Source organism: Sycon ciliatum, chromosome 1 (genome assembly GCF_964019385.1).
Source record: "Sycon ciliatum chromosome 1, ocSycCili1.1, whole genome shotgun sequence".
Classification (NCBI taxonomy): domain Eukaryota; kingdom Metazoa; phylum Porifera; class Calcarea; order Leucosolenida; family Sycettidae; genus Sycon; species Sycon ciliatum.
In genome coordinates this window covers 32,941,061-32,962,654 of record NC_088643.1, presented here as the reverse complement: position 1 = coordinate 32,962,654, position 21,594 = coordinate 32,941,061, and the positions used below count along the sequence as shown (strand labels likewise).

The window sequence follows — 21,594 nt, the reverse complement described above, 5'->3', positions numbered from 1 at the left end:
GGGGGGGGTGTCTATGTGTATCTGTGTGTGTCTGCCTGTGTCTGTGTGTGTGTATGTGTGTGTGTTTGTGTGCATGTGTGTGTTTGTGTGCGTGCGCGTGTGTGCATATGTGTACATGTGTGTGTGTGTGTGTGTGTGTGTGTGCGCGCGCGTGTGTGTGTGTGTGTGTGTGTGTGTGTGTGTGTGTGTGTGTGTGTGTGTGTGTGTGTGTGTGTGACCTGCTTTGTTGTGCTTGTGTGCAGATGATCCTGGACTACACCACACCTAAAGAGAAGGAAATGGCTAGAGACTTGGAGTCTCGGCTTAAGCCACAAATCAGGTATTGCTACTAACTTACAGTCTATTTCCGATATATCCACCTTTTCAACTCGTCGACCTTGTAGCAATAGGTATCAGCTACATGCACGGTGTGCTGCTTTTGTCCTACTGTCCTACTGTCGTCTGCTGCCTTTATTACTATGTTCAAGTGTTGTGAGCTTGTGTGCTTCGTTCTCCCCGGCTTGTGTCCGTTTGGCATTTTGCGTATCTGCAGTTTCCTGAACACATGTCGACTCATCTCACCAAGTATGGGCAATGCTATCAAGCACATCAAAGTCTGCATTAGTCAACTGCCTCCTGACCTTCCTGAAGAAGAGGTAAGTTAATGCATAGTGTACATGGCTTGGCTCTGCCTGACTGTAGTGCACCCATCATGTGTCCTACACTCTTGGTTTACTGTAATGCTAATACAGTAAAACCTGTAACTAAAGACCACCGTGACTAACGACCAGCCTGGTACTACCGACCACTTCGCCAGGCACGGACGGTCTCATATTCAAAATGCACTGTGACTAGCGACTACCTGCTGAACGCGACCAGCGACCGCCTTTTCTTGCCCCAAAGACGATTACTGACCCGTAACTGGCGACCACGATGTACGAAATCAAATGTTGCTCGAAGCTCCTTCTTGAAAATTTGCTGATTTCCATGGTCCTGAAAGGACTCTTTCGATACTACAGTACAGCTGAACAGCTGAACACAGGTCATTTTGACTGTGGAATCGGTGTGGAATGCACTACACCTGTCCAAATTTCAAGCTCTGTCAAGAATAAACACGATAGGAAACGTCTTGGAGAGCGCATCGAAAGCGCTCTCTGATCGATGTGACTACTCGGAGGAGAAACGAAGACAGAGCGGCTCTGACACCCCAGTCATACAGACGAATCGACGAGGGCATCAAGGAATCCAGAAACGAAGCAGCACCGCAAGGTCCTGATGCTGAAGGATCGTGTTCAAGCAATCGAGAAGTTACTCCAAGTGTTGTTTGACCTGGGAGAATGAAGTTGAAGACACCACTGCAGCTGTACTTATGGTTGATAAATATGGTGGTAAAGACACACCTGGCAGTATGGCGGTAAACACACGCCTGCCCACACACGCTCTCTAGGCTGCAAAGTTCTGGCACAGAGCTCTCCTTCTCACCACCACCACCATCAGTTCGCGCCTGGTCGATGCATGGCTGGCGGTATCCGGCATAGCAGGCTGGTACATCAAGTAGCGCATGGCACATAGATGATGACACAGCAACGACATAGCTCGTTTGCGACGTACGTTTCGTCCCCGCTGGACTCATCAGGCAATCTTCTTCTTGGATGTCTTCTTTTTTTTTTTTTTGCTTTGTTTGACCTGAAATAAGAATGGCATTGCGCAAGTCCTGGGGAATCGTATTAGCTGCATTTTGACATACATAATATCATATACGGGATCCATATATGGTCGCGCAGTGCAAACCTCTAACTAAAGACCACCTGCCACTAAAGACCGCTTTTGCTGGCACCAAGGGGTGGTCGTTAGTTACAGGTTTTACTGTAATGGTATTCATTGCTCTGCTTGCATTCATATCATCATTGCTCTGCTTGCATTCATATCATCATTGCTCTGCTTGCATTCATATCATCATTGGTTTGTGCGTTCAACGAGAGAGCTTGGAAGCTCAGGGCCCTACGCTATGCTTTTTTGCCTTGATGACCTAGACAAAAAGAGCATAGGGATGTTATAAATTCATATAAATTTTTCCTTTTTTTTTGAAGACATAACCTGGGATTCGAACCCGCACTATCGCCCTGCATGCATCCCCCGATACACTTCGCATACATACTAATTCTTCCAAGTTGCTTCACGTTATGATCTTGCATTTGAAAGCCCTATTTGAATATGCATTGTGGCCAGCCGTCTTTGATGGCACGGTACGGTACGGGACAGGTACGGTCGAGGGTAATACGACACCGTCTACCGCCTTGATGACCTAGGCAAAAAAAGCAAAGGGATGTTATAAATTTTTCAATTCTCCTATTTTTTTAGGCATAACCTGGGATTCGAACCCGCACTATCGCCCTACATGCATTCCCCCATAAACTTCGCATTCATACTCATCCTTCCAAGTTGCTTCACGTTATGATCTTGGGTTTGAAAGCCCTATTTGAATATTGCGGCCAGCTGTATGTAGCCAGCTGTGTTTGATGGTACGGTACGGGACAGATACGGGATCGCGCCAGGCGTGACACAAACACACAAACAAACAAACACCAAATTAAAGCTGTGTGGACCCTTGTTAGCGCCAGACGTTACTGAAGTAACGTCTTCTGCATAGCTACGGGAATTAAAGCTGTGTGGACCCTTGCTAGCGCCAGACGTTACTGAAGTAACGTCTTCTGCATAGCTACGGGAATAAACCACCTTTTAGTAGTAGTACTGGTAGTAGCGATGAACATTTTCCATGCCGTATCTCGTTCCTCTGCTTCACTTGTAACTGCAGTCAAAAGATCGGCTAATACTAGAACTTCAGCGGTATGAGTCTGAAAAGATTTCGCTAGCTGATGCTGCTATTGTTCAGTTTGGCGAACAGAAAATCACGGATGGCGATGTGATCATGACGTTTGCCTAGTAAGTTAGCTGGTGCCAACCAGTGGAGCGGTGTATGTATGTATGTACTTAAGTGCTATATCTCAGCACATGTATCAAGCTGTATGCAATGATTATGTGGATTTTGCAGTGTTACCATGGTTACTGTGCTGCTCTAGAGTTGTTTAGTAGTATGAGTATGTATCATGTGATGTAGTAAGGGTGTGGATGGCTTTGCTGCTATGCCACTCTCTCAATCACTTGTTTAGGTACTATTGCATGCAATAGTTTCACTTACTGGCTCCAATGTCCCAATGGTCTCGCTGTCATCATCCTGACTCCAGTGTCTCAATGGTCTCGCTGTCATCATCCTGACTCCAATGTCTCAATGGTCTCGCTGTCATTATCCTTTACATTTTCATCATGATGACGGCTTGTGCTTTCTTTGTCTATGTGCAGCTCAACAATTGTTCACAAGATCCTGCGTCAAGCACATCGTAGTGGCAAGCGCTTCCGTGTACTGGTGGTGGACTCAAGGCCGTTGTATGAAGGTAACGATTTTGAAGCCTGTTGAAACGAGAGAGCTTGGAAGCTCAGGGCCCTACGCTATGCTTTTTTGCCTTGATGACCTAGACAAAAAAAAGCATAGGGATGTTATAAATTCTTTAAAAAATCCTTTTTTTTAAACCTGGGATTCGAACCCGCACTATCGCGCGCCCTGCATGCATCCCCCGATACACTTCGCATACATACTAATTCTTCCAAGTTGTTTTACATTGTGATCTTGCATTTGAAAGCCCTATTTGAATATGCATTGTGGCCAGCCGTCTTTGATGGCACGGTACGGTAGGGGATAGGTACGGGACAGGTACGATCGAGGGTAATACGACACCGTCTAGCTGCCCGCAATATTCAATTAGGGCTTTCAAACGCAAGATAATAACGTGAAGCAACTTGGAAGAATGGGTATAAATGCGAAGTGTATGGGGGAATGCATGTAGGGCGATAGTGCGGGTTCGAATCCCAGGATATGCCTGAAAAAAAAAATAGGCGAATTGAAAAATTTATAACATCCTATGCTTTTTTGCCGTCAGATACGGATAGCGCCAGGCGTGACACAAACACACAAACAAATACCAAATTAAAGCTGTGTGGACCCTGGCTAGCGCCAGACGTTACTGAAGTAACGTCTTCTGCATAGCTACGGGAATAATTGATTCTGTTTTGAATCATACAGCTACCACAATACATGTAACGGTTACTGATTCACCAGTCTCTGGTTTCTTTAGTCATGCTCAGCTGCTCAGCTGCACAGTGCCATTGATATGATTATTGTATTCTTGATGTTTCTGGATGTGTTTCAGGTAATCTGATGCTTAACTACCTGCATGCAGACGGCATCCAGTGCTCCCATCTGTTGCTCAATGCCACCAATTACATCATGAAGACGGTAGGCTTTCCATCGCGCCCTGTCTGTGGACAATGCACATTGTATACACACTAGCATAAATCTGCCATGCACATTGCAGTGCCACTCTGCTTCTATTTTGCTACATTCACCCTTTCCGTGCTGGCCCCTTTTTTTCTCCAGCAAACTGCCCTTCCAGCGCACTGACTCTCCCGGTGTCGTTTTCGTGCACAGGTCCGAACGAATTTTTCTCTCAATTCAGTTCACTTTGATGGATTTTGATCATCCTGGGCTTGTTGGAAAGATCAGGACCAAGCGAATCCATCCTGGTACCTCTCAACTCAATATGCACGGCGGTGCAACTTGTACGTCCTCTCGAAACTAACTCACGATGCCTCGGAAAGGCACAGCAACTCGACCTCACCTTCCTTTTCGGTTTCTTGCTCCAGTTCAGCCGTTTTTCACGATTCAAACTGCGCTGTAAAGCAGAGATCCACGTGCTTTTTTCCTTTGGTGTCCATTACGCATGGGCTGTGCCAAAGGGAAATCCCCTGGCACGAGACAGAAAACTGCGAACGCATGAACAGCAAATTCACGATAGCTCAGTGCCGTGAATTTCGTGTTCACTCCACCGCCGCTCTGTCAATCTTTCTCCTATTGCTGGACAGCTGAGCTCAATACCTTTCCAACGGTGTATCGATTGTCGCTGTAGACTTATTTTTGACGGAGTTACGGAAGTTTGTACACTGATCTATGCCCTGCGATATACTGCGCAATCTAATGACGTCTATAGACGTCATTACACAGAGGCACACAATGAAAACCTTTGCAAATTCCGTTGTGACTCAGAGTTTCATGGCTGAACCAATCCTCAGACAACGATAGTGGAATAGGAGACAGCGCTGGTATATCTAAGTGGAGAGAGGTGTACAAATAAATGACGTGGAGACAATAATTTAATGATAACAATGAATAATATTAGTTTCGCGGTCATGCCACACGACAAAGACGACCTTCATGGTGGCGCTGGTAGTTGTGACTACTCTCCGGAATGCTATGGAAGGAGCCATACAGACACAACCGAACGCTCCTCATCTTCGCAACGAGGTACTCGTGCCAGCACGTTTCCACAGCCTGCAGAAGCTCCTTTCTGGTTTCTTCCCCCACGAGTGACGCGTCTGTCTGCAGGCTGTGGAAGAACGCCAAGTCGTCGACGTTGAAATTGGGACTGCGCCGACTGAACGACAACCTGAATGTCGAACACTTTTGATTTCCCCTGCGCTGCAAACACAAGTGCATTGATTTTTGCTATGTGTGGACGCGCACCATCGTGCTGGTACAGCAGTGGCTGGCCGGCTTCTGTAAGTTCTGGGCCCTTCTTCGAGCCACGCAGTTTTTCAAACTGTTTCTCATTTTCGCACTTCGGTGCCATGTGCGCGCGTCTGTGGTTGTGTTCTGGTGACATCCTGTCGAGAAATGGTTCTGCTTCGCCGATTTTTCGAAGGACTCCACGCTTTTCGGAGGTTCAAAAGCCTGTCAGAACAATGGACGACACCGCGGCTACCCTATGTAGGGAATAGATCACTGACATGTTTGTCTATTAAATGCCGACAGAAATATCATGGAAAGAACACAAAAAGCGCAACGGAGGAAGTCTCAGCACCTGCGGTGGGTGACAGGACCGCACATCGACGTACAGGGGTGTACTGTTTAGTTTCCTGTACGGCTGGAATGTTCCGGTGGCGAGATTCATGGTCACATCCAAGTAGTCGACGACTTTATTCTTGGTTTCGATTGTTATTTTTAGGCCGTGCGCTTGGAATATCTGTATGAGTTGTTTGCGAGTGCGGTCAGCATCATGACCTGTAGCGTCCTTCATTATCACTAGTCCGTCGTCACGGTAAAGACCCACGCACTGGTCGCCCAGGAGTGGACCGAGTTTGTTGAGAATGAAAGCCCCAACAAGCTCGCAGGCTTCTGCGCCGTCGTACGACCCCATTGTGACGTCGAATGACCCGTCCTTCTCCTTCTTCATCCACGCTTTGCCGCCGTCGATCAACAGTGACTTTTGTGCGTGTAGTATCGTTTCAATGTCCTTCTTGGATATTGGAAGGGGCGTCCTGGCATACGACAGAGCATCCAGCAGAAGGTCCTTCGTTATGCTGGGGTAAAACCCGACGATGTCAAACATGAGGAAGGTGTACCGCGGCTTGTCTTCAATGCCCTTGAACCACTCGATGACCGCTGGCATGCTCTGCCACAGATTCTTACATACGCTGCTCCGCATATGGCCGATAACTGTAGTGTTTTAGTCCGTGACTCACAACACCCAAAACAAAGCACAACCATAGTTCACTTGTCCAGTACGCAACTGGTTGAATATTACAAAGTAGAGCAATACAAAAGGAAGATAATGGAGGTAGTCCCAACACACGAGATAGCTAGCATGCATGAGTGGATGAATGCCAAGTGCGGTCATTCGACACTTCCATAAGGTCTAGCATTACCAACAATAGTCTGGCCCTCAGGTGATTCACAATGTCTGTGGTTACAAACACCACAGTCCTCCCTTCTAAAATGGAACATACTTCTGGGACTAGAGTAAAGATCGTAAACGTCAAGATGAAGATTGAGACAGAGAAACACGAGCATACAGTGAGGTGTAGTTCCGACATGGTCAACATGACCGGGGTTGTTTCTACTTTCTACAGGCCCAAGCGAGACACTTGCTTGCGTGTCCGCAGCGATCGGCAGCGATCGGCGTAGAGTTGGAGTCGGGGAGGCGTCGGTAGCGTCAGCCTCGTGCTGTTGTGGCACTGCAGCCGGCTCAGGCTCGGGTGCTTCTGCTGCGATCGGGTGCTGCGCTGGAGGGAGACACGGTGCAGCCACAGATCGTGTCGGCTCATCCACTAGGAAGGACGGGTGTCCCGCACGTAGCTGATCCAGGTGTCGCTTCCACTGTGCGCCTTGGCTGGTGACAATCATGTACGTACGAGACCCAAGCTTCTCGACTATGGTCGCTGGGATCCATCCGGGATGGTTGGCGTTCCGGTAATCGCGTGCTAGAACGGCGCCTCCAACCTCGAAGGATCGTGCCTTGCCAGCAGGCTCTTCGGTGGGCGTCTTGGCGTTCTGTTGTGCCGTCGACGGTCGCAACAAATCCAGATGTGATCGTAGCTGGCGGCCTAGGAACAGCTTCGCAGGCGTTGCGTTTGTAGCCGGATGGACTCCTCTGCGGTAGCTCATCAAGAACCGGTCAGCAGCAATCTGTGCAGGCGTTGACTGTGGTACTGCCTGGATTGCACGTTTAAAGGTCTGGACGAACCTTTCAGCTTGGCCGTTCGTCGCTGGATGATACGGCGCTGAGCGTCTGTGAGCGATGCCGTTCGAGGCGAGGAACTCGGCAAACTCTGCAGATGCAAATTGTGGACCATTGTCGCTGACGATGAGGTCTGGGCAACCATATCTGGCGAATACTGTCCTGAGACTTGCGATGGTAGCCAAAGACGTTGTGGAAGGCATCGGAATGACTTCGGGCCATTTTGAATGGGCATCGACAATGACGAGCCACATCGTTTGCCGCAATAGACCAAGGTAATCTACGTGGACGCGCTGCCACGCGCGATCTGGCATGCTCCATCGGTGCACTGGTGCTGCAGCAGGTTCGCTCTGGACACTTTGGCATCCGAGGCATGCTTTGACTGCGTCTGCTATGTCGCCGTCCAAGCCCGGCCACCAGAGGATGCTTCTCGCCAATGCCTTCATTCGTACCATTCCTGGATGGCCTTCATGAAGCTCTGTCAGGACAGCTTTCCGGTAGTCCGGCGGAATGATGACGCGATTGCCCCATAGCAAGCACTCGTTGCTAACGCTAAGCTCGTTGCGGCGTTGGAAGTACTGCTGTAGCTCTGCTCTTGGGCACCACTTCGGCCAACCTTGGAGCACATAGCGATGGACCTCTCGCAATAGCGGGTCGCTGGCTGTTGCCTCCTTGATCTGCTCCGCTGTCACTGGGAGTGGTTCGCATTGGTCCATGTAGAACATGTTGACCGCTTCCTCTGCCGTATCTGGTGCCGGAGGATTTCCTACTGGCAGGCGTGACAATCCCATCTTCGTCGCCACTGTAGTGTTTTAGTCCGTGACTCACAACACCCAAAACAAAGCACAGCCGTAGTTCACTTGTCCAGTACGCAACTGGTTGAATATTACAAAGTAGAGCAATACAAAAGGAAGATAATGGAGGTAGTCCCAACACACGAGATAGCTAGCATGCATGAATGGATGAATGCCAAGTGCGGTCATTCGACACTTCCATAAGGTCTAGCATTACCAACAATAGTCTGGCCCTCAGGTAATTCACAATGTCTGTGGTTACAAACACCACAATAACACCATCCAGTATGGCTTTGCTTACGACGCCTATTTTGGACTTGGCGGGGTTAATCAGCCTGCAGCCCGATTCCATTGAAAAAAAGTGGGACTATTGTAACACTTCCACTCCTCTCTTTTAAGATGTTTCTGGAAATGTTGGCGAGGAATTTTCAAATCCTCCTTTCGGAACATGGACTGGGCTGGCCCTTTGCTATGTTTCCCTACTTGGAAAGCATGCATCGGTTTGAACTTGATAGCTGCAAACTGTTTTAATATCTTTCTTCAATGCCTGTTTTGCTGTGTGCTGTTTTTGTTCTTATTCGTTTCTGTGTGACCTAGGCGACTAAAGTTCTAATGGGTGCTAGCACAGTGCTATCCAATGGTCACTGTATATCTCGTGTCGGTACAGCGATGATCGCCATGATGGCTAAGAAGTGCGAAGTGCCCGTGCTTATCGCCTGTGAGACATACAAATTTTCAGAACGGGTGCAAACAGACGCAATTGTCTTTAACGAGCTTGGTGAGTTCCTGAATATGATGTGATGGGCGTGATGTATTCGTGGTATCAAAATTCATGGGCCCAAGAGAAAGTTTGGTGCGGAGGTTTTGCTTTCTCCTTGAAATATGACCCATCTTGTAGTGTAACTTCTCCCATTGATGAATACTAGCAGGAGTAACCAGTATATGGATACCTTCTGCCTTTGTGTGTATGTGGATGGTTTGTATGGTTCTGCTAGCCTGGTGTGTGTGTGTGTGTGTGTCCTACTTCACGCTTGGCAATGCGGTTACACACTGCACTGGGCTGCGGAATTAAGACAGGCTCGACTTTTTCGATCGGCCAGTATCGTATTGTTGGTTGCACGCATTTATCCTCTGTGCCCCCCCCCCCCCCCTATTTTGCACCGTTTTATATGTTAGCTTGCTATGATGTTGCCAATTTTGCATGGCTTGGTTCTGTTGCCATGGAACAGCTTATGCAATGGCTGGCCACGCTTGCTTGGCGATGCCAACGTGGACAGCACTGCCGCATGCTGGAGTTACACACTCTAGGGGTTATGTACTCTTGATTGCACATCAGGCACGCACACATCAGAGAGCAGGGCTCGAGCTACTGTCTAAAAGACACTGTCACTCTACCACCGCTGTAGGCAAGTAACTTAGTTTCTCCACACAAGCATAATATTGACATTGTGCTGGTGCTGCTGCTCTTTGTGTACAGGTGACCCCAATGACCTAGTGAGCACATCATGCATTAGGAGTGCGGTGAAGTGCCATCAAGCCAAGGCCGGCAAGCCACTAGAGCACTGGGATGCTAACCCCAACTTGGCTCTGGTCAACCCACTCTTTGATGTCACACCACCAGCATATATCAGTCTGCTGCTGACGGAGCTTGGACCGCTGCCATGTTCGTCCGTTCCAGTTGTGCTGCGTGTAAAGACACCATGATTGACCACAGTCAGCCAACCATCTTGCCGTTGCTGTTGCTCTTGTCTGTGATGCCAATCCCGTAGGTATCTTCATCTTGCCTTGGACAATTGCTGTCACTGAGTGCTATCATTGTGTCGTTGCAACTGCACGTGCCGCTGTCGTCCTTGTTGTTACTGTTCCTATCGTGTCTGTGATGATCCTCACTCATGTCAGTGTCTTCGCTGGGGTCGTCAGCATGAAACAAGCTGAGCTTACATCATCAAACAAGCATAGCAAATTATCATTTTAAAACCTGTACAAATTTGTAGTATGTAAAAAATGTAGATACCCAGAAAAATCGGTTGGATCTCACCATGATGTCTCTCTGTTGCAGTGCTTCTGCAGACCTACCGGTATCAGTGTACATAGAACATGATTATTTTCTCTTTACTTATTGTTAACGGTCTGCCGCTGTTTACTTTTCATATTTGTTTTCCTGTCGCTGCAAGCATAGCTACATACAACCCCCAGGCCACTGCCCATTGGCTTGACTTCACTTCATAGCTACATACAACCCCCAGGCCACTGCCCATTGGCTTGACTTCACTTCATAGCTACATACAACCCCCAGGCCACTGCCCATTGGCTTGACTTCACTTCATAGCTACATACAACCCCCAGGCCACTGCCCATTGGCTTGACTTCACTTCATAGCTACATACAACCCCCAGGCCACTGCCCATTGGCTTGACTTCACTTCATAGCTACATACAACCCCCAGGCCACTGCCCATTGGCTTGACTTCACTTCATAGCTACATACAACCCCCAGGCCACTGCCCATTGGCTTGACTTCACTTCATAGCTACATACAACCCCCAGGCCACTGCCCATTGGCTTGACTTCACTTCATAGCTACATACAACCCCCAGGCCACTGCCCATTGGCTTGACTTCACTTCATAGCTACATACAACCCCCAGGCCACTGCCCATTGGCTTGACTTCACTTCATAGCTACATACAACCCCCAGGCCACTGCCCATTGGCTTGACTTCACTTCATAGCTACATACAACCCCCAGGCCACTGCCCATTGGCTTGACTTCACTTCACTCATTACAGTCAATACAGTCTTGTAGGCTGTAGTAGTAATCATGTTCAGTTTTGTTTGTCCGACTGAGCTGTTATTCTCCTTTAGGGGTGAAAGTTGGCACTGAGATCCCGAGTTCGAGTACTCTGATTTTCTCCGATCGAATATTCGAGTATTCGAGTGTTTTTCATCTCCTAAAAATTGCACACCAATGGCTTTAAAAAAATAATAACATGATACAAACCTGATTGAACCGAGTAGCAGTCATTGTTCTCGGGTATATTGGTTGGTGGGTCATTTGGGCTCTCTCTACTCGTAAACAAATGTTCACCACACAGTCTGCACATCACCATCTGCCGACTGCTGCCCTGAAACTGCAGATTTCTGTAGTAAATGCATGTACCATGTATGAACGAGTACTCTGATTTATTGCGAGTACGATTATTTTTGAAAAAACCGAGCGAGTACTCGAGTACTCGGTATAATTGTTTCACCCCTATTCTCCTTGTGTGTACCATAATCAGTACTGTACTCGTAGTGTAGAGCCTTGCTTGATAGCAGGGAGTCGTGTCGAAGTCGAAAACTTTGTATTTGTACAGTACAGGGTGGTGATTTGGCTATTTTTAACATGTAAAAAATTCTTTTGTTCTGGCTGTTTCTCTGCTCTGGATGGCTGTATCGAAACATCGAAACATGGGTGGTGGCAAATGAGAGCCAGTTTATCGTAGATCAACATTGCCCAGAAAGTTTGGTGTATAAAATTTCCTTTTCCGTGCCACGGCCACGTCGGTATAAATGCTAGTGGGTGTGTTACATTTGTGTGAAATCTGTAAAAATCAGCCCCTCAGGCCTCACTGGGCGAGCAGGCCAGTGAATTTATTCCGTCGTGCCTTTGGACAAGGTCTTGCCATCACTAAACTAAAGACAATATGAATAGCAGTAGACACTGAATACACTCTGTGAGAACGAAAAACCCCGCTGCGGTGCAATACTACCTATCCAATTCCAGTCTGACACAGCCACTAGTTATAAATTCAAATTCACAGCTTTCACAGGATACGATCATTGCGGCAGTTGACAAGTGAATTTTCATCTACTGGCACTCGTTGAAGTGATACATATAAACTTAGCACAGAAGCCATTAGAGTTTCGACCGCCAAATATGTAGTTGGCGCCACTAGCGCTATCTTGTTAAAAGTTAAAGTGCTATTTTGTCAATGCTCTCACCGCCAGAGTGTGAAAAACGTAAAATGTTTGGCACGCCAGCACCGTCATGTACGGAGAGTCCCATAAGCTGTCCCCGGGGAAAATCGCGGAAAAAAATCGCAAAAACGCGGCATAATATGGCATAATTTGCGGTGAATTTGCGGTAAATATGCGCTAAATATGCGGTGAATATTATTGATATCATTTCGCGGCGGAAAGTTTGCAGTTGATATGAGGCAATTTTCAGTGAGTATGTAGTGAAATCAATCAGTTACAAGTCTCTGGTGTAAGCACTCGTCATATTTGAGTACAAAGCCGCCACAATGAGACGTTGCTGACCGAACATTCGAACAGCACTGTGTGTACGTGTAGTGCAACAATAATGTTCAAAAACGCGGGAAAATCGCGGAAAACGCGGTCTTTTAAAAATCGAAAAAACGCGGAAAAAAACGCGGCCGCGGAATCGCGATTTTCCCCGGGGACAGCATAAGACAGCGACGGGAGCCTCGCAGACACATAATATGTGTAGGGCTCCCTGCTCGCAGACACATGTCCACGGCGCTGAAAATGGCGAACCGAGTGCGCACGCGTACCCCAAGCCATCATGGCAGAGAAGGGCTTCTCCCATTTCGCTGCTAAGCGACTGGCGAGACGCTTCTGGTACGCACTGTACTCGCGGTGGAGGACAGCATCAGTGGAACACACCAAAGGAGTAAAGGAGCCGCGTAGCTCTTCAGCGGCATGCTTGTACTTCCGCTTCTTCGCTGCAGCTGCTTTGTTGGCGGTGGCATTCCAGGACAGGTTGGCCTTGGCATAACTGGGTGCGTCAGCATCTACGATGCGGTTATCGAAAAACGCCACCCGGTTGCCTTCCCATACTCCGCGAGCGAGCCAGTCCGCTTGGAGCATAGGCCGACCATTCCTGTCCTGTTCCGGGATGAGGATCGCCGTGCTCGATGGTGACGCCGCCGAAGGCAATGTCGGCAAGCTTGGCATCACTGTCACGGAGGTCGTTGTGGCCTCTCTCGACAAGGCCGCCCTTATGGCAGTCCGGCCGTGCTGCAGGGTGAACTGGGCGCCACATCCGTCACAGTGAGACGGAAGAAAGTTGGGCTGCCTGCCGTAGCGGATTGCCAGCTGATACCGAAACTGGGTTGCAGACATGTCGTAGCCTTCCTGACGGAGCGGTAGGACGGTCAGCCAGCCGGAAGCATGTCCGTTGACGATGCGGGAGAGAGTGCGCCGTTCCGTTTTGGGGACGTCTTGAAGAAGCTCCTTGCTGAGTGCCCCTGCTTGCTCGTCCCTGATCCGGCTTGCCTGACTCGTCGCTAGTTGGCAATGACGAGAATGGTCATTGATGACCACTGGCCGACCGGAGCAGATGGAGTGCGCCAGAGTCCGAGTAGCATCTTTCGACACTCATGCGGCATGGGCACCCGGTGCTGTTTCGGTGGGGTCGGTGATGGCGAGGCAGCCGAACTTGGCAGGGAGGGCGAGTAGCTGATGTTCTCGCTCAAGGACCTCTCTACCCAGGACAGCAGGCGTGACTGTTGCCGAATGATGTTACGTAGCGGGGCGTACTCGGCTTCATGGCCTTCGACAACGCGGTGAATGTATGATCATTCGCAGGAGAGGGACCGTGTAAACGCGCAATAAGCTGCATGTGGGTATGCTTTAGCAGCATCAGACTCAGAGAGGTGCTCCACGCTCTTAAAACCCACGATGCAACTTTGTTGCTGACAAACTTCTGTACACCCGCTTCATCACCGATGCATCCCCCATTATATTCGACTTCAACTCTGTCTTGAAAAGTAATGGTATGAAAGGGCCTAGTCGGAACTATTATGGCTTCTGTGCCGTTCATGTGCTGATTTGCTTTCCTCCAACCAAGAATACATAATACCAAGAGTATAACCAAGAGTAGATAAACAACAACTGTTTATCTACTCTTGGCAAGTAGGGATATCAGCGAACGCACTGCGCAGCCCATCTGCGCAGGTCAGCCTGGCCCATCTACGCGCGGCCGACAAGAAAACTCATGAACACTTTCATTTTTGGTATCCCCCCTCTTGATAGTACATACATCTACATGCATGTTGTGTATCGTGTCGGAGAAAGGTCTTCTGGGGTGTCGTCGAGATCTCGTTGCGACCGTGACTCCTGCTTGTCTCCCTGGCTAGGTGCTGCTTGCTTTGCTTTTTTGCGTAGTGTTTTTGATTATTGTTTACTATTGCGTATTGTTAGTGTTCGTTGTGATTTGGTACAGTACTTGTTACGAGATACGACACATTGTGTAGTGTGTGTTTGCAGCACGAAGAAGACTGCTCACCAGAACGGTTAGCTCAGGAGCTTGGGCTTACCTTGTGCAATCACAGTTCATCAGCTTGGACATTGCGCTTGGTCCCATGCGAATAACCGACCAGAATAGTAATTATTTCTTCGTTGCATTTTTGAATTGTGTTCTTGCTAGCTCGTTGATTTATTTAGTTGATGTGTTGATTTGTGTTTGATTACTTATTTATTTGATGCGCGATTTATGTGCGCTGATTGCGTGATGGCATGCAATTTATGATCGTGCTTGCGTCAGCTAGCTAGATGCCTGCGCCGCGCACTGATGTTGAATGAGTTAGCATGCGCCCCGCGCTGTTCATGCATATATGGTACATGGTGTGTAATGTTTGCCGCATACGCGTATAGGTGCCGCGCCTCGTACTGCTCATGTGCCTCGCGCCGTACTATTGCTGTCGCTTTGCCAAATTTAGCTTCCGCTTTCCGAGCGCTGTACGCTCTTCTGTACGCTCATGCCAAAGTTGGACGCACGTTGTGGCTGGCCAGCGCTTTACCCCTCATGCGTTGTTCTTTTCCTTGATGCTGTGGTTTGTTTTCTTTAGTGTTCTAGAGTTCTCTTTCCGATGTAGTTCGTATTTTTCCAGTCTCTTCTTCTCAATGTATTCTACTGTTCATTCATTATAGTCCGTAAAGAATTACGTGACCTTTGTCTTGTGGCGTCTGTGCGATCCTGAAACTTTTGAGGTGTTAGTAGTGAACACAACATTTTGGCGACCACGCCAGGATCGAGACGCGTGAACATGGATGAGGTAGAAGCGAAGCTGATCGCAAATGGTCAAGCTTATGGCTACACTGGAGAGGCATTGCGTACTTACGTAGAGGAGCGTATCGAGAAGCACGAGGAGAAAGTGCGTGCAGACAGAGAGCGCGACGAACGAGCAGGAAGTAGATTGGAAAGGAAAGATGACGAGCAGCTGCTTGCGAGGATTGCAGATTTGGAGTTGCAAGTCCAGCACGCACGAGAGACTCAGAGTGATGAGAGCACTTTGTTGAATACGACGAATGGCAGTTTAGCGAGCAAGAGGGCTGCCATCAAGATGCCGAAGTTCGACGGTAAGCAGACTGTTGAGACCTATCTCGAACTGTTCGAGGATGTGGCAAAGCAAAACGAGTTCAGCGCCGACGAGTACCTGATCCGCTTGCGCGTGGCTGTTGCTGGCAGCAAGTTGGAAGGTGCATGCTATGGCTGCAACACCTTTGCCGAAGCGAAGCGCGAGCTGCTGATGGCGCATGGGAAGACCGCCGACAAAGCGTGGCAAGCCCTGATGGCCATACAGCAGAAAAGTGATGAGAGTTTCTACCAGTTTGTGGTACGAGTGACGCGCGAGACGGAGAAGTGGGCAAAACTCGCCAGGCCTAGCCGTACCTCTAGCCGCGGACAAATCGGTGAGCTGGACGACACTGAATTGTTCGGATGTGTCGTACGTCAAGTCCTGCTAGAAGCTGTGTCGGCAGAAACTAAGGCCTTCTTGATCGAGAAGAGATGTTACACGAAGGACTTGAAGGCGTTTGCGGAGGATGGTATGGCTTACCAAACAGCCCACGGACGTAGCAAGCTGAAGCCTGCCAAGTCTAGCACCAGCGACAAACGTATACCGTTTGCGTCGGCAGAGTGTTTGACGGTCAGCGTTGATGAGGCTAACAAGAAATTGTCAGCTATGGCGTCTGAGCACCGAAACGCGTACGTCAAGGCAGAGGGACTGTGTTTCAACTGCCTGAGACCAGGACATCGAGTGATGAATTGTCAGAACAAGGGTCGTTGCAAGCACTGCAACAAGCGACACCACAGTCTACTGCACAGAGAGGACAAACAGGTAACATCCGAACCGATAGCCGAATCGAAAGTCGGTACGTATGAATGTAGTGCAAACAGCGTGCACTTGATGACCGGCGTGGCTGAGGTACAAGGACCTAGCCGAAAGGCCAGTGTACGCATATTCATCGACCCAGGTGCGCAGGCATCGTTCATCACCGCACCACTGGTGAACTCGCTGCAACCGGCACACCTTGGATCGCAAACTGTCAGGCTGAAGGCGTTTGACGTGGAGCCGAAGTTTGAAAAGATGGACAGGTACCGTGTCACCATCAAGGGTGCAACGAAGTCCATTTCCGTCAATGCCTGGCAAAAGAAGTCGCTAGGTCTCCGGTTCGATCCGTTAGCAGACAGCACAATTGCACGTTGGCAGTCACAGGGATTGCAGCTGTCTGATGACTCGACAAAGGCCGGATCAAGCGAAGTGCACATGCTGATTGGAGCTGACTACTGCAATGAGTTCCTTCTCCGCAAGGAGCAAATCAATGGAGAGACGGCCTGGCACACTGAAATAGGCTGGGTGCTGTCAGGACCGGCTAATAGTGAAACCAAGTCAGCGACCGTCAGTGTGAGTTGTATTGAACTTGACCGACTGTGGAAGATGGAAGAGGTGCCGGAAATAGCTGAGACGTTACCGGACTTCCCGATAGAGCGGCAAGGCCCTCATTACCAAGTGGGATTGCTATGGCGATCTGAGAAGCGTCCGCCAGCCAACCTAAACCAAGCGATGGCAGCGGCACACTCACTGCTGAAGCAGCTACAGAGACGAGGTCAACGTCTAGCGTATGATGACGTCCTCATCACTGAGTACTTGAAGCTGGATGCCATTGAAAAGGAACCGCATCCGGAGGAAGCCGGCTATTACATGCCGCATCATGCCGTATTCCGTAGCGACGCCTCAACGACGAAGACACGGGTCGTCTTCAATGCATCCGCCGCCTGCACCGGAGCACCATCCCTAAACGACATGGTCGATCCCGGGCCATCACTCCTACCGGATCTCACTGGTATCCTCCTCAGGTTCCGTGAGTATGAATGTGCTGTACAAGCCGATATTCGCAAGGCTTTTTTTATGATCGGAATGCGTGAAGAAGATAGGCCATATCTGCGTTTTGTTTGGCCTGAGATAGGTAGCGAAGAAATGTGTATCTGGCGTTTAAAGAAGCTGCCTTTTGGAGTGAATTGTTCTCCTTTCATACTTAGTGCGGTGCTGCGCTTTCATCTCGATAGTGCATTCGAGTCTGCTTCTGCTGCTGAGCGTGATATCATAGAGCTGCTGCTGCGTAGTTTTTATGTTGATGATTGCGTTTCTAGCTTGCCATGCTGTGCGGATGCTGAAAAGCTGCAGGAGTATAGCGTTAATGTTTTGCAGGGAGCAGGCATGGAGTTGCGGAAGTGGCGAGGGAACACGATGACCTCAGACCCCGAGGCTGGTTCCAAGGCACTGGGTATTGTGTGGAACACCGAGTCAGATTGTATTTCGGTGGCTGCGCTCGGTGATGTTGAGTGTCCCAAGGAAGTGTCTGGTTGGTCTCGTCGTGCTTTGTTGCGTTGTGTTGCCGCTGTGTTCGATCCGCTAGGTTGGGCGTCACCCGCAGTTGTGCCAGGCAAGATGATGTTGCAAGAGAGTTGGAAGCTCGGCGGTGGTTGGGATGACCCATTCCCTATTGATTTGGCTGTCCGATGTGCTTCATGGTGGGGAGAGCTCGCAGCGCTTTCTTCCGTTAAAATCCCCAGATGGATCGGGTGTACTCCAGATGCTCCAGTCACTTTGCATGTATTCTCAGATGCATCCGAGAAGGGCTATGGCTGTTGTTTCTATGTTGTGTCCGGTTTGACGTCTGCTTTGTTGTGTGCGAAGGCGAAGGTTGCACCTGTTGTACGTCCCACTCTTGCGCGTCTGGAATTGTCGGCTGTGTGTCTTGGCGTGAAGATGTTGTCCTTTGTCGTCAATGAATTGAGAGTGCCAATTGAAAGGATTGTGGGGTGGACAGACAGCCTAACCACATGGCACTGGATCTCAAAGCCGTCGTATCACTGGAAGACGTATGTTGCTAATCGAGTTGCTGCAGTGCAAGAAGTTTCGCAGAAGCTGCAAGTAGAATGGCGTCACTGTCCAGGAGTTAGCAACCCTGCAGATCTTGTCTCGCGTGGTGTCCCAGTGTGTGACTTGCAGAAGGAGATGTGGCTGCATGGTCCGTCATGGTTGAGCGATGAGTCTCAGTGGCCACCAGTCATCTCGTTTCAGAGCACCAATGAGTCCGTCACCGAAGCACGCGTGTCGGCTGTGGAGGTTGACACTCCAGTTGTTTGGCCGTGGGAGAAGTTCTCCAAGTGGCAACGAGCTCGCGGTTTGGTCGCAAGTATGCTGTCATGGCGACACAAGGGTGTTTCGCGTGCAGAATTGATTCCATCTGCTGAGTCTGTGATGTTTCGCGCCATCCAAGAGCAATGCTTCCCCAAGGAGTTGTCCCAGTTGCGGAGCAAGGAGCCACTGAAGAAGGGTTCGAAGCTGTTCAAGTTGTCTCCGTTTCTGGATGAAGCTGGTTTGCTCAGAGTTCGTGGTCGTCTGCAGGAGAGCGATCTGTCCTACGAGGTTCAGCATCCGATCATCCTGGGCAGATGTCATCTAAGTGAGTTGTTTCTGCGTGATGCTCACCTTCAGCGAATGCACCAGGGTGTAGAGAGCGTGCTTGCGTTTCTACAACAGCAGTTCTGGATTCTCGGAGCTCGTCGTTTTCTTCGTAGCGTGTCGGAGAAGTGCATTGTTTGCCGCAGATTTCGCGCACAGACTGCTGCTGAGGAGATGCCGCCGTTGCCCTCAGACAGGGTGAAGCACCACCAGCCATTCGGTCTCACAGGTATTGATTATGCAGGTCCGTTGTACGTGCGCAGTTCATCAAATGTTCAGAAAATGTGGGTCGCACTCTTCGTGTGCGGTACTACTCGCGCAGTGCACCTAGAGCTCGTGGATAGCCTGTCGACAGAGGTGTTCCTGCTAGCATTGCGTCGTTTCATCGCCCGTCGTGGGAAGCCGCTGCGTATACGTTCAGATAATGCTACGACGTTCAAGTCCGCCGCAGACAAGGTGGCAATCCCGTGGCTCTTCAATCCGCCATCTGCCCCGTGGCATGGAGGGTTCTATGAGCGTCTGGTGGCATGTGTGAAAGCTCCCTTGAAGAAGGTTCTCGGTCGAGCGTCATTGAGTCGAGACGAGCTGTTCACTGTCTTGACGGAGATCGAGAGAGTCGTCAACTCTCGACCCCTCACTCCGGTTTCTACGGATGTAGCTGACGAGTCGCCGCTGACTCCAGCCATGATGTTGGGAGACATCTTTGCAACCGGTATTGCCTCGTCTGACAGACCACTCGATCCACGGCAGTTGTCCGCTCGAGTCAAGTATGTCCACACCGTCTACGAGCACCTCAACCAGCGTTGGTCGTCTGAGTATCTCATTCGTCTCAGTGAGTATCATCGGTCGAAGTCAACTCCGATTGTCGTGAACGACGTTGTGTTTATTGCCGACGACAACCGGAAGCGGCAATCATGGCGCTTGGGTAGGGTCGCAGAGCTGTATCCTGGAAGAGATGGCAAGTGCAGGGTGGCCAAAGTCCAAGTTGGCCAATCGTCCATGCTACGGCCCATTCAACGCTTGGTTCCGTTGGAAGTAGCGAAGGAGCATGTTGAGCCGCCTGCTGTGGACGCTGAGCCGCAGCCGCAGACACCCGCGAGCGCTGATCCAGTCAACGTCGTCGATGATGTTGAAATACCTTCGACGACCGTTGAACCGCAAGTTACGCGTCGATCTCGTCGTACCGTTCGACCACCACCTCGTCTTGATTTGTGATCAGTGTGGTTGAAGCCCTTTGGTGGGGAGAATGTTGTGTATCGTGTCGGAGAAAGGTCTTCTGGGGTGTCGTCGAGATCTCGTTGCGACCGTGACTCCTGCTTGTCTCCCTGGCTAGGTGCTGCTTGCTTTGCTTTTTTGCGTAGTGTTTTTGATTATTGTTTACTATTGCGTATTGTTAGTGTTCGTTGTGATTTGGTACAGTACTTGTTACGAGATACGACACATTGTGTAGTGTGTGTTTGCAGCACGAAGAAGACTGCTCACCAGAACGGTTAGCTCAGGAGCTTGGGCTTACCTTGTGCAATCACAGTTCATCAGCTTGGACATTGCGCTTGGTCCCATGCGAATAACCGACCAGAATAGTAATTATTTCTTCGTTGCATTTTTGAATTGTGTTCTTGCTAGCTCGTTGATTTATTTAGTTGATGTGTTGATTTGTGTTTGATTACTTATTTATTTGATGCGCGATTTATGTGCGCTGATTGCGTGATGGCATGCAATTATGATCGTGCTTGCGTCAGCTAGCTAGATGCCTGCGCCGCGCACTGATGTTGAATGAGTTAGCATGCGCCCCGCGCTGTTCATGCATATATGGTACATGGTGTGTAATGTTTGCCGCATACGCGTATAGGTGCCGCGCCTCGTACTGCTCATGTGCCTCGCGCCGTACTATTGCTGTCGCTTTGCCAAATTTAGCTTCCGCTTTCCGAGCGCTGTACGCTCTTCTGTACGCTCATGCCAAAGTTGGACGCACGTTGTGGCTGGCCAGCGCTTTACCCCTCATGCGTTGTTCTTTTCCTTGATGCTGTGGTTTGTTTTCTTTAGTGTTCTAGAGTTCTCTTTCCGATGTAGTTCGTATTTTTCCAGTCTCTTCTTCTCAATGTATTCTACTGTTCATTCATTATAGTCCGTAAAGAATTACGTGACCTTTGTCTTGTGGCGTCTGTGCGATCCTGAAACTTTTGAGGTGTTAGTAGTGAACACAACAATGCATAAACTTCAGAACATTGATGACTGAAACAGAATATCCTGGTTTGTGATGACATCAGTTTACAGATTTGTTAAAAAATGACACACCAAGTATTTGAATACTGAGCATGAGAACACCGGATCACATGTACTATGAAAGTACATGATTCAAGGCACTTTCCAAAGTGGGATCATCCCCATTTTTGCAAAAATCTTTTACCGGTATGTGTTTTCAAGGTTTTATTTCAAACG

The 21,594-nt window shown here is 49.3% G+C and overlaps 2 protein-coding genes across 2 annotated transcripts in view; both read left to right on the top strand.

Annotated features, from left to right (window-relative positions):
* LOC135823497 (translation initiation factor eIF2B subunit delta-like) overlaps positions 1 to 11,252 on the top strand; it is a 26,651-nt gene extending 15,399 nt beyond the window's left edge. The window contains exons 6-12 of the mRNA XM_065336342.1: positions 243 to 319; positions 533 to 635; positions 2,795 to 2,922; positions 3,340 to 3,431; positions 4,245 to 4,330; positions 8,999 to 9,179; positions 9,879 to 11,252. Of these exons, the coding sequence (XP_065192414.1) occupies positions 243 to 319; positions 533 to 635; positions 2,795 to 2,922; positions 3,340 to 3,431; positions 4,245 to 4,330; positions 8,999 to 9,179; positions 9,879 to 10,105 (894 nt within the window). The 3' untranslated portion in view covers positions 10,106 to 11,252. The remainder of the gene's footprint in view (positions 1 to 242; positions 320 to 532; positions 636 to 2,794; positions 2,923 to 3,339; positions 3,432 to 4,244; positions 4,331 to 8,998; positions 9,180 to 9,878) is intronic.
* A 4,198-nt stretch (positions 11,253 to 15,450) lies between these two features.
* Positions 15,451 to 20,370, top strand: LOC135830636 (uncharacterized). The gene has a single exon (XM_065342893.1). The coding sequence runs from the start codon at positions 15,451 to 15,453 to the stop codon at positions 20,368 to 20,370; it is 4,920 nt and encodes a 1,639-aa protein (XP_065198965.1).
* The last annotated feature ends 1,224 nt before the right edge of the window (positions 20,371 to 21,594 follow it).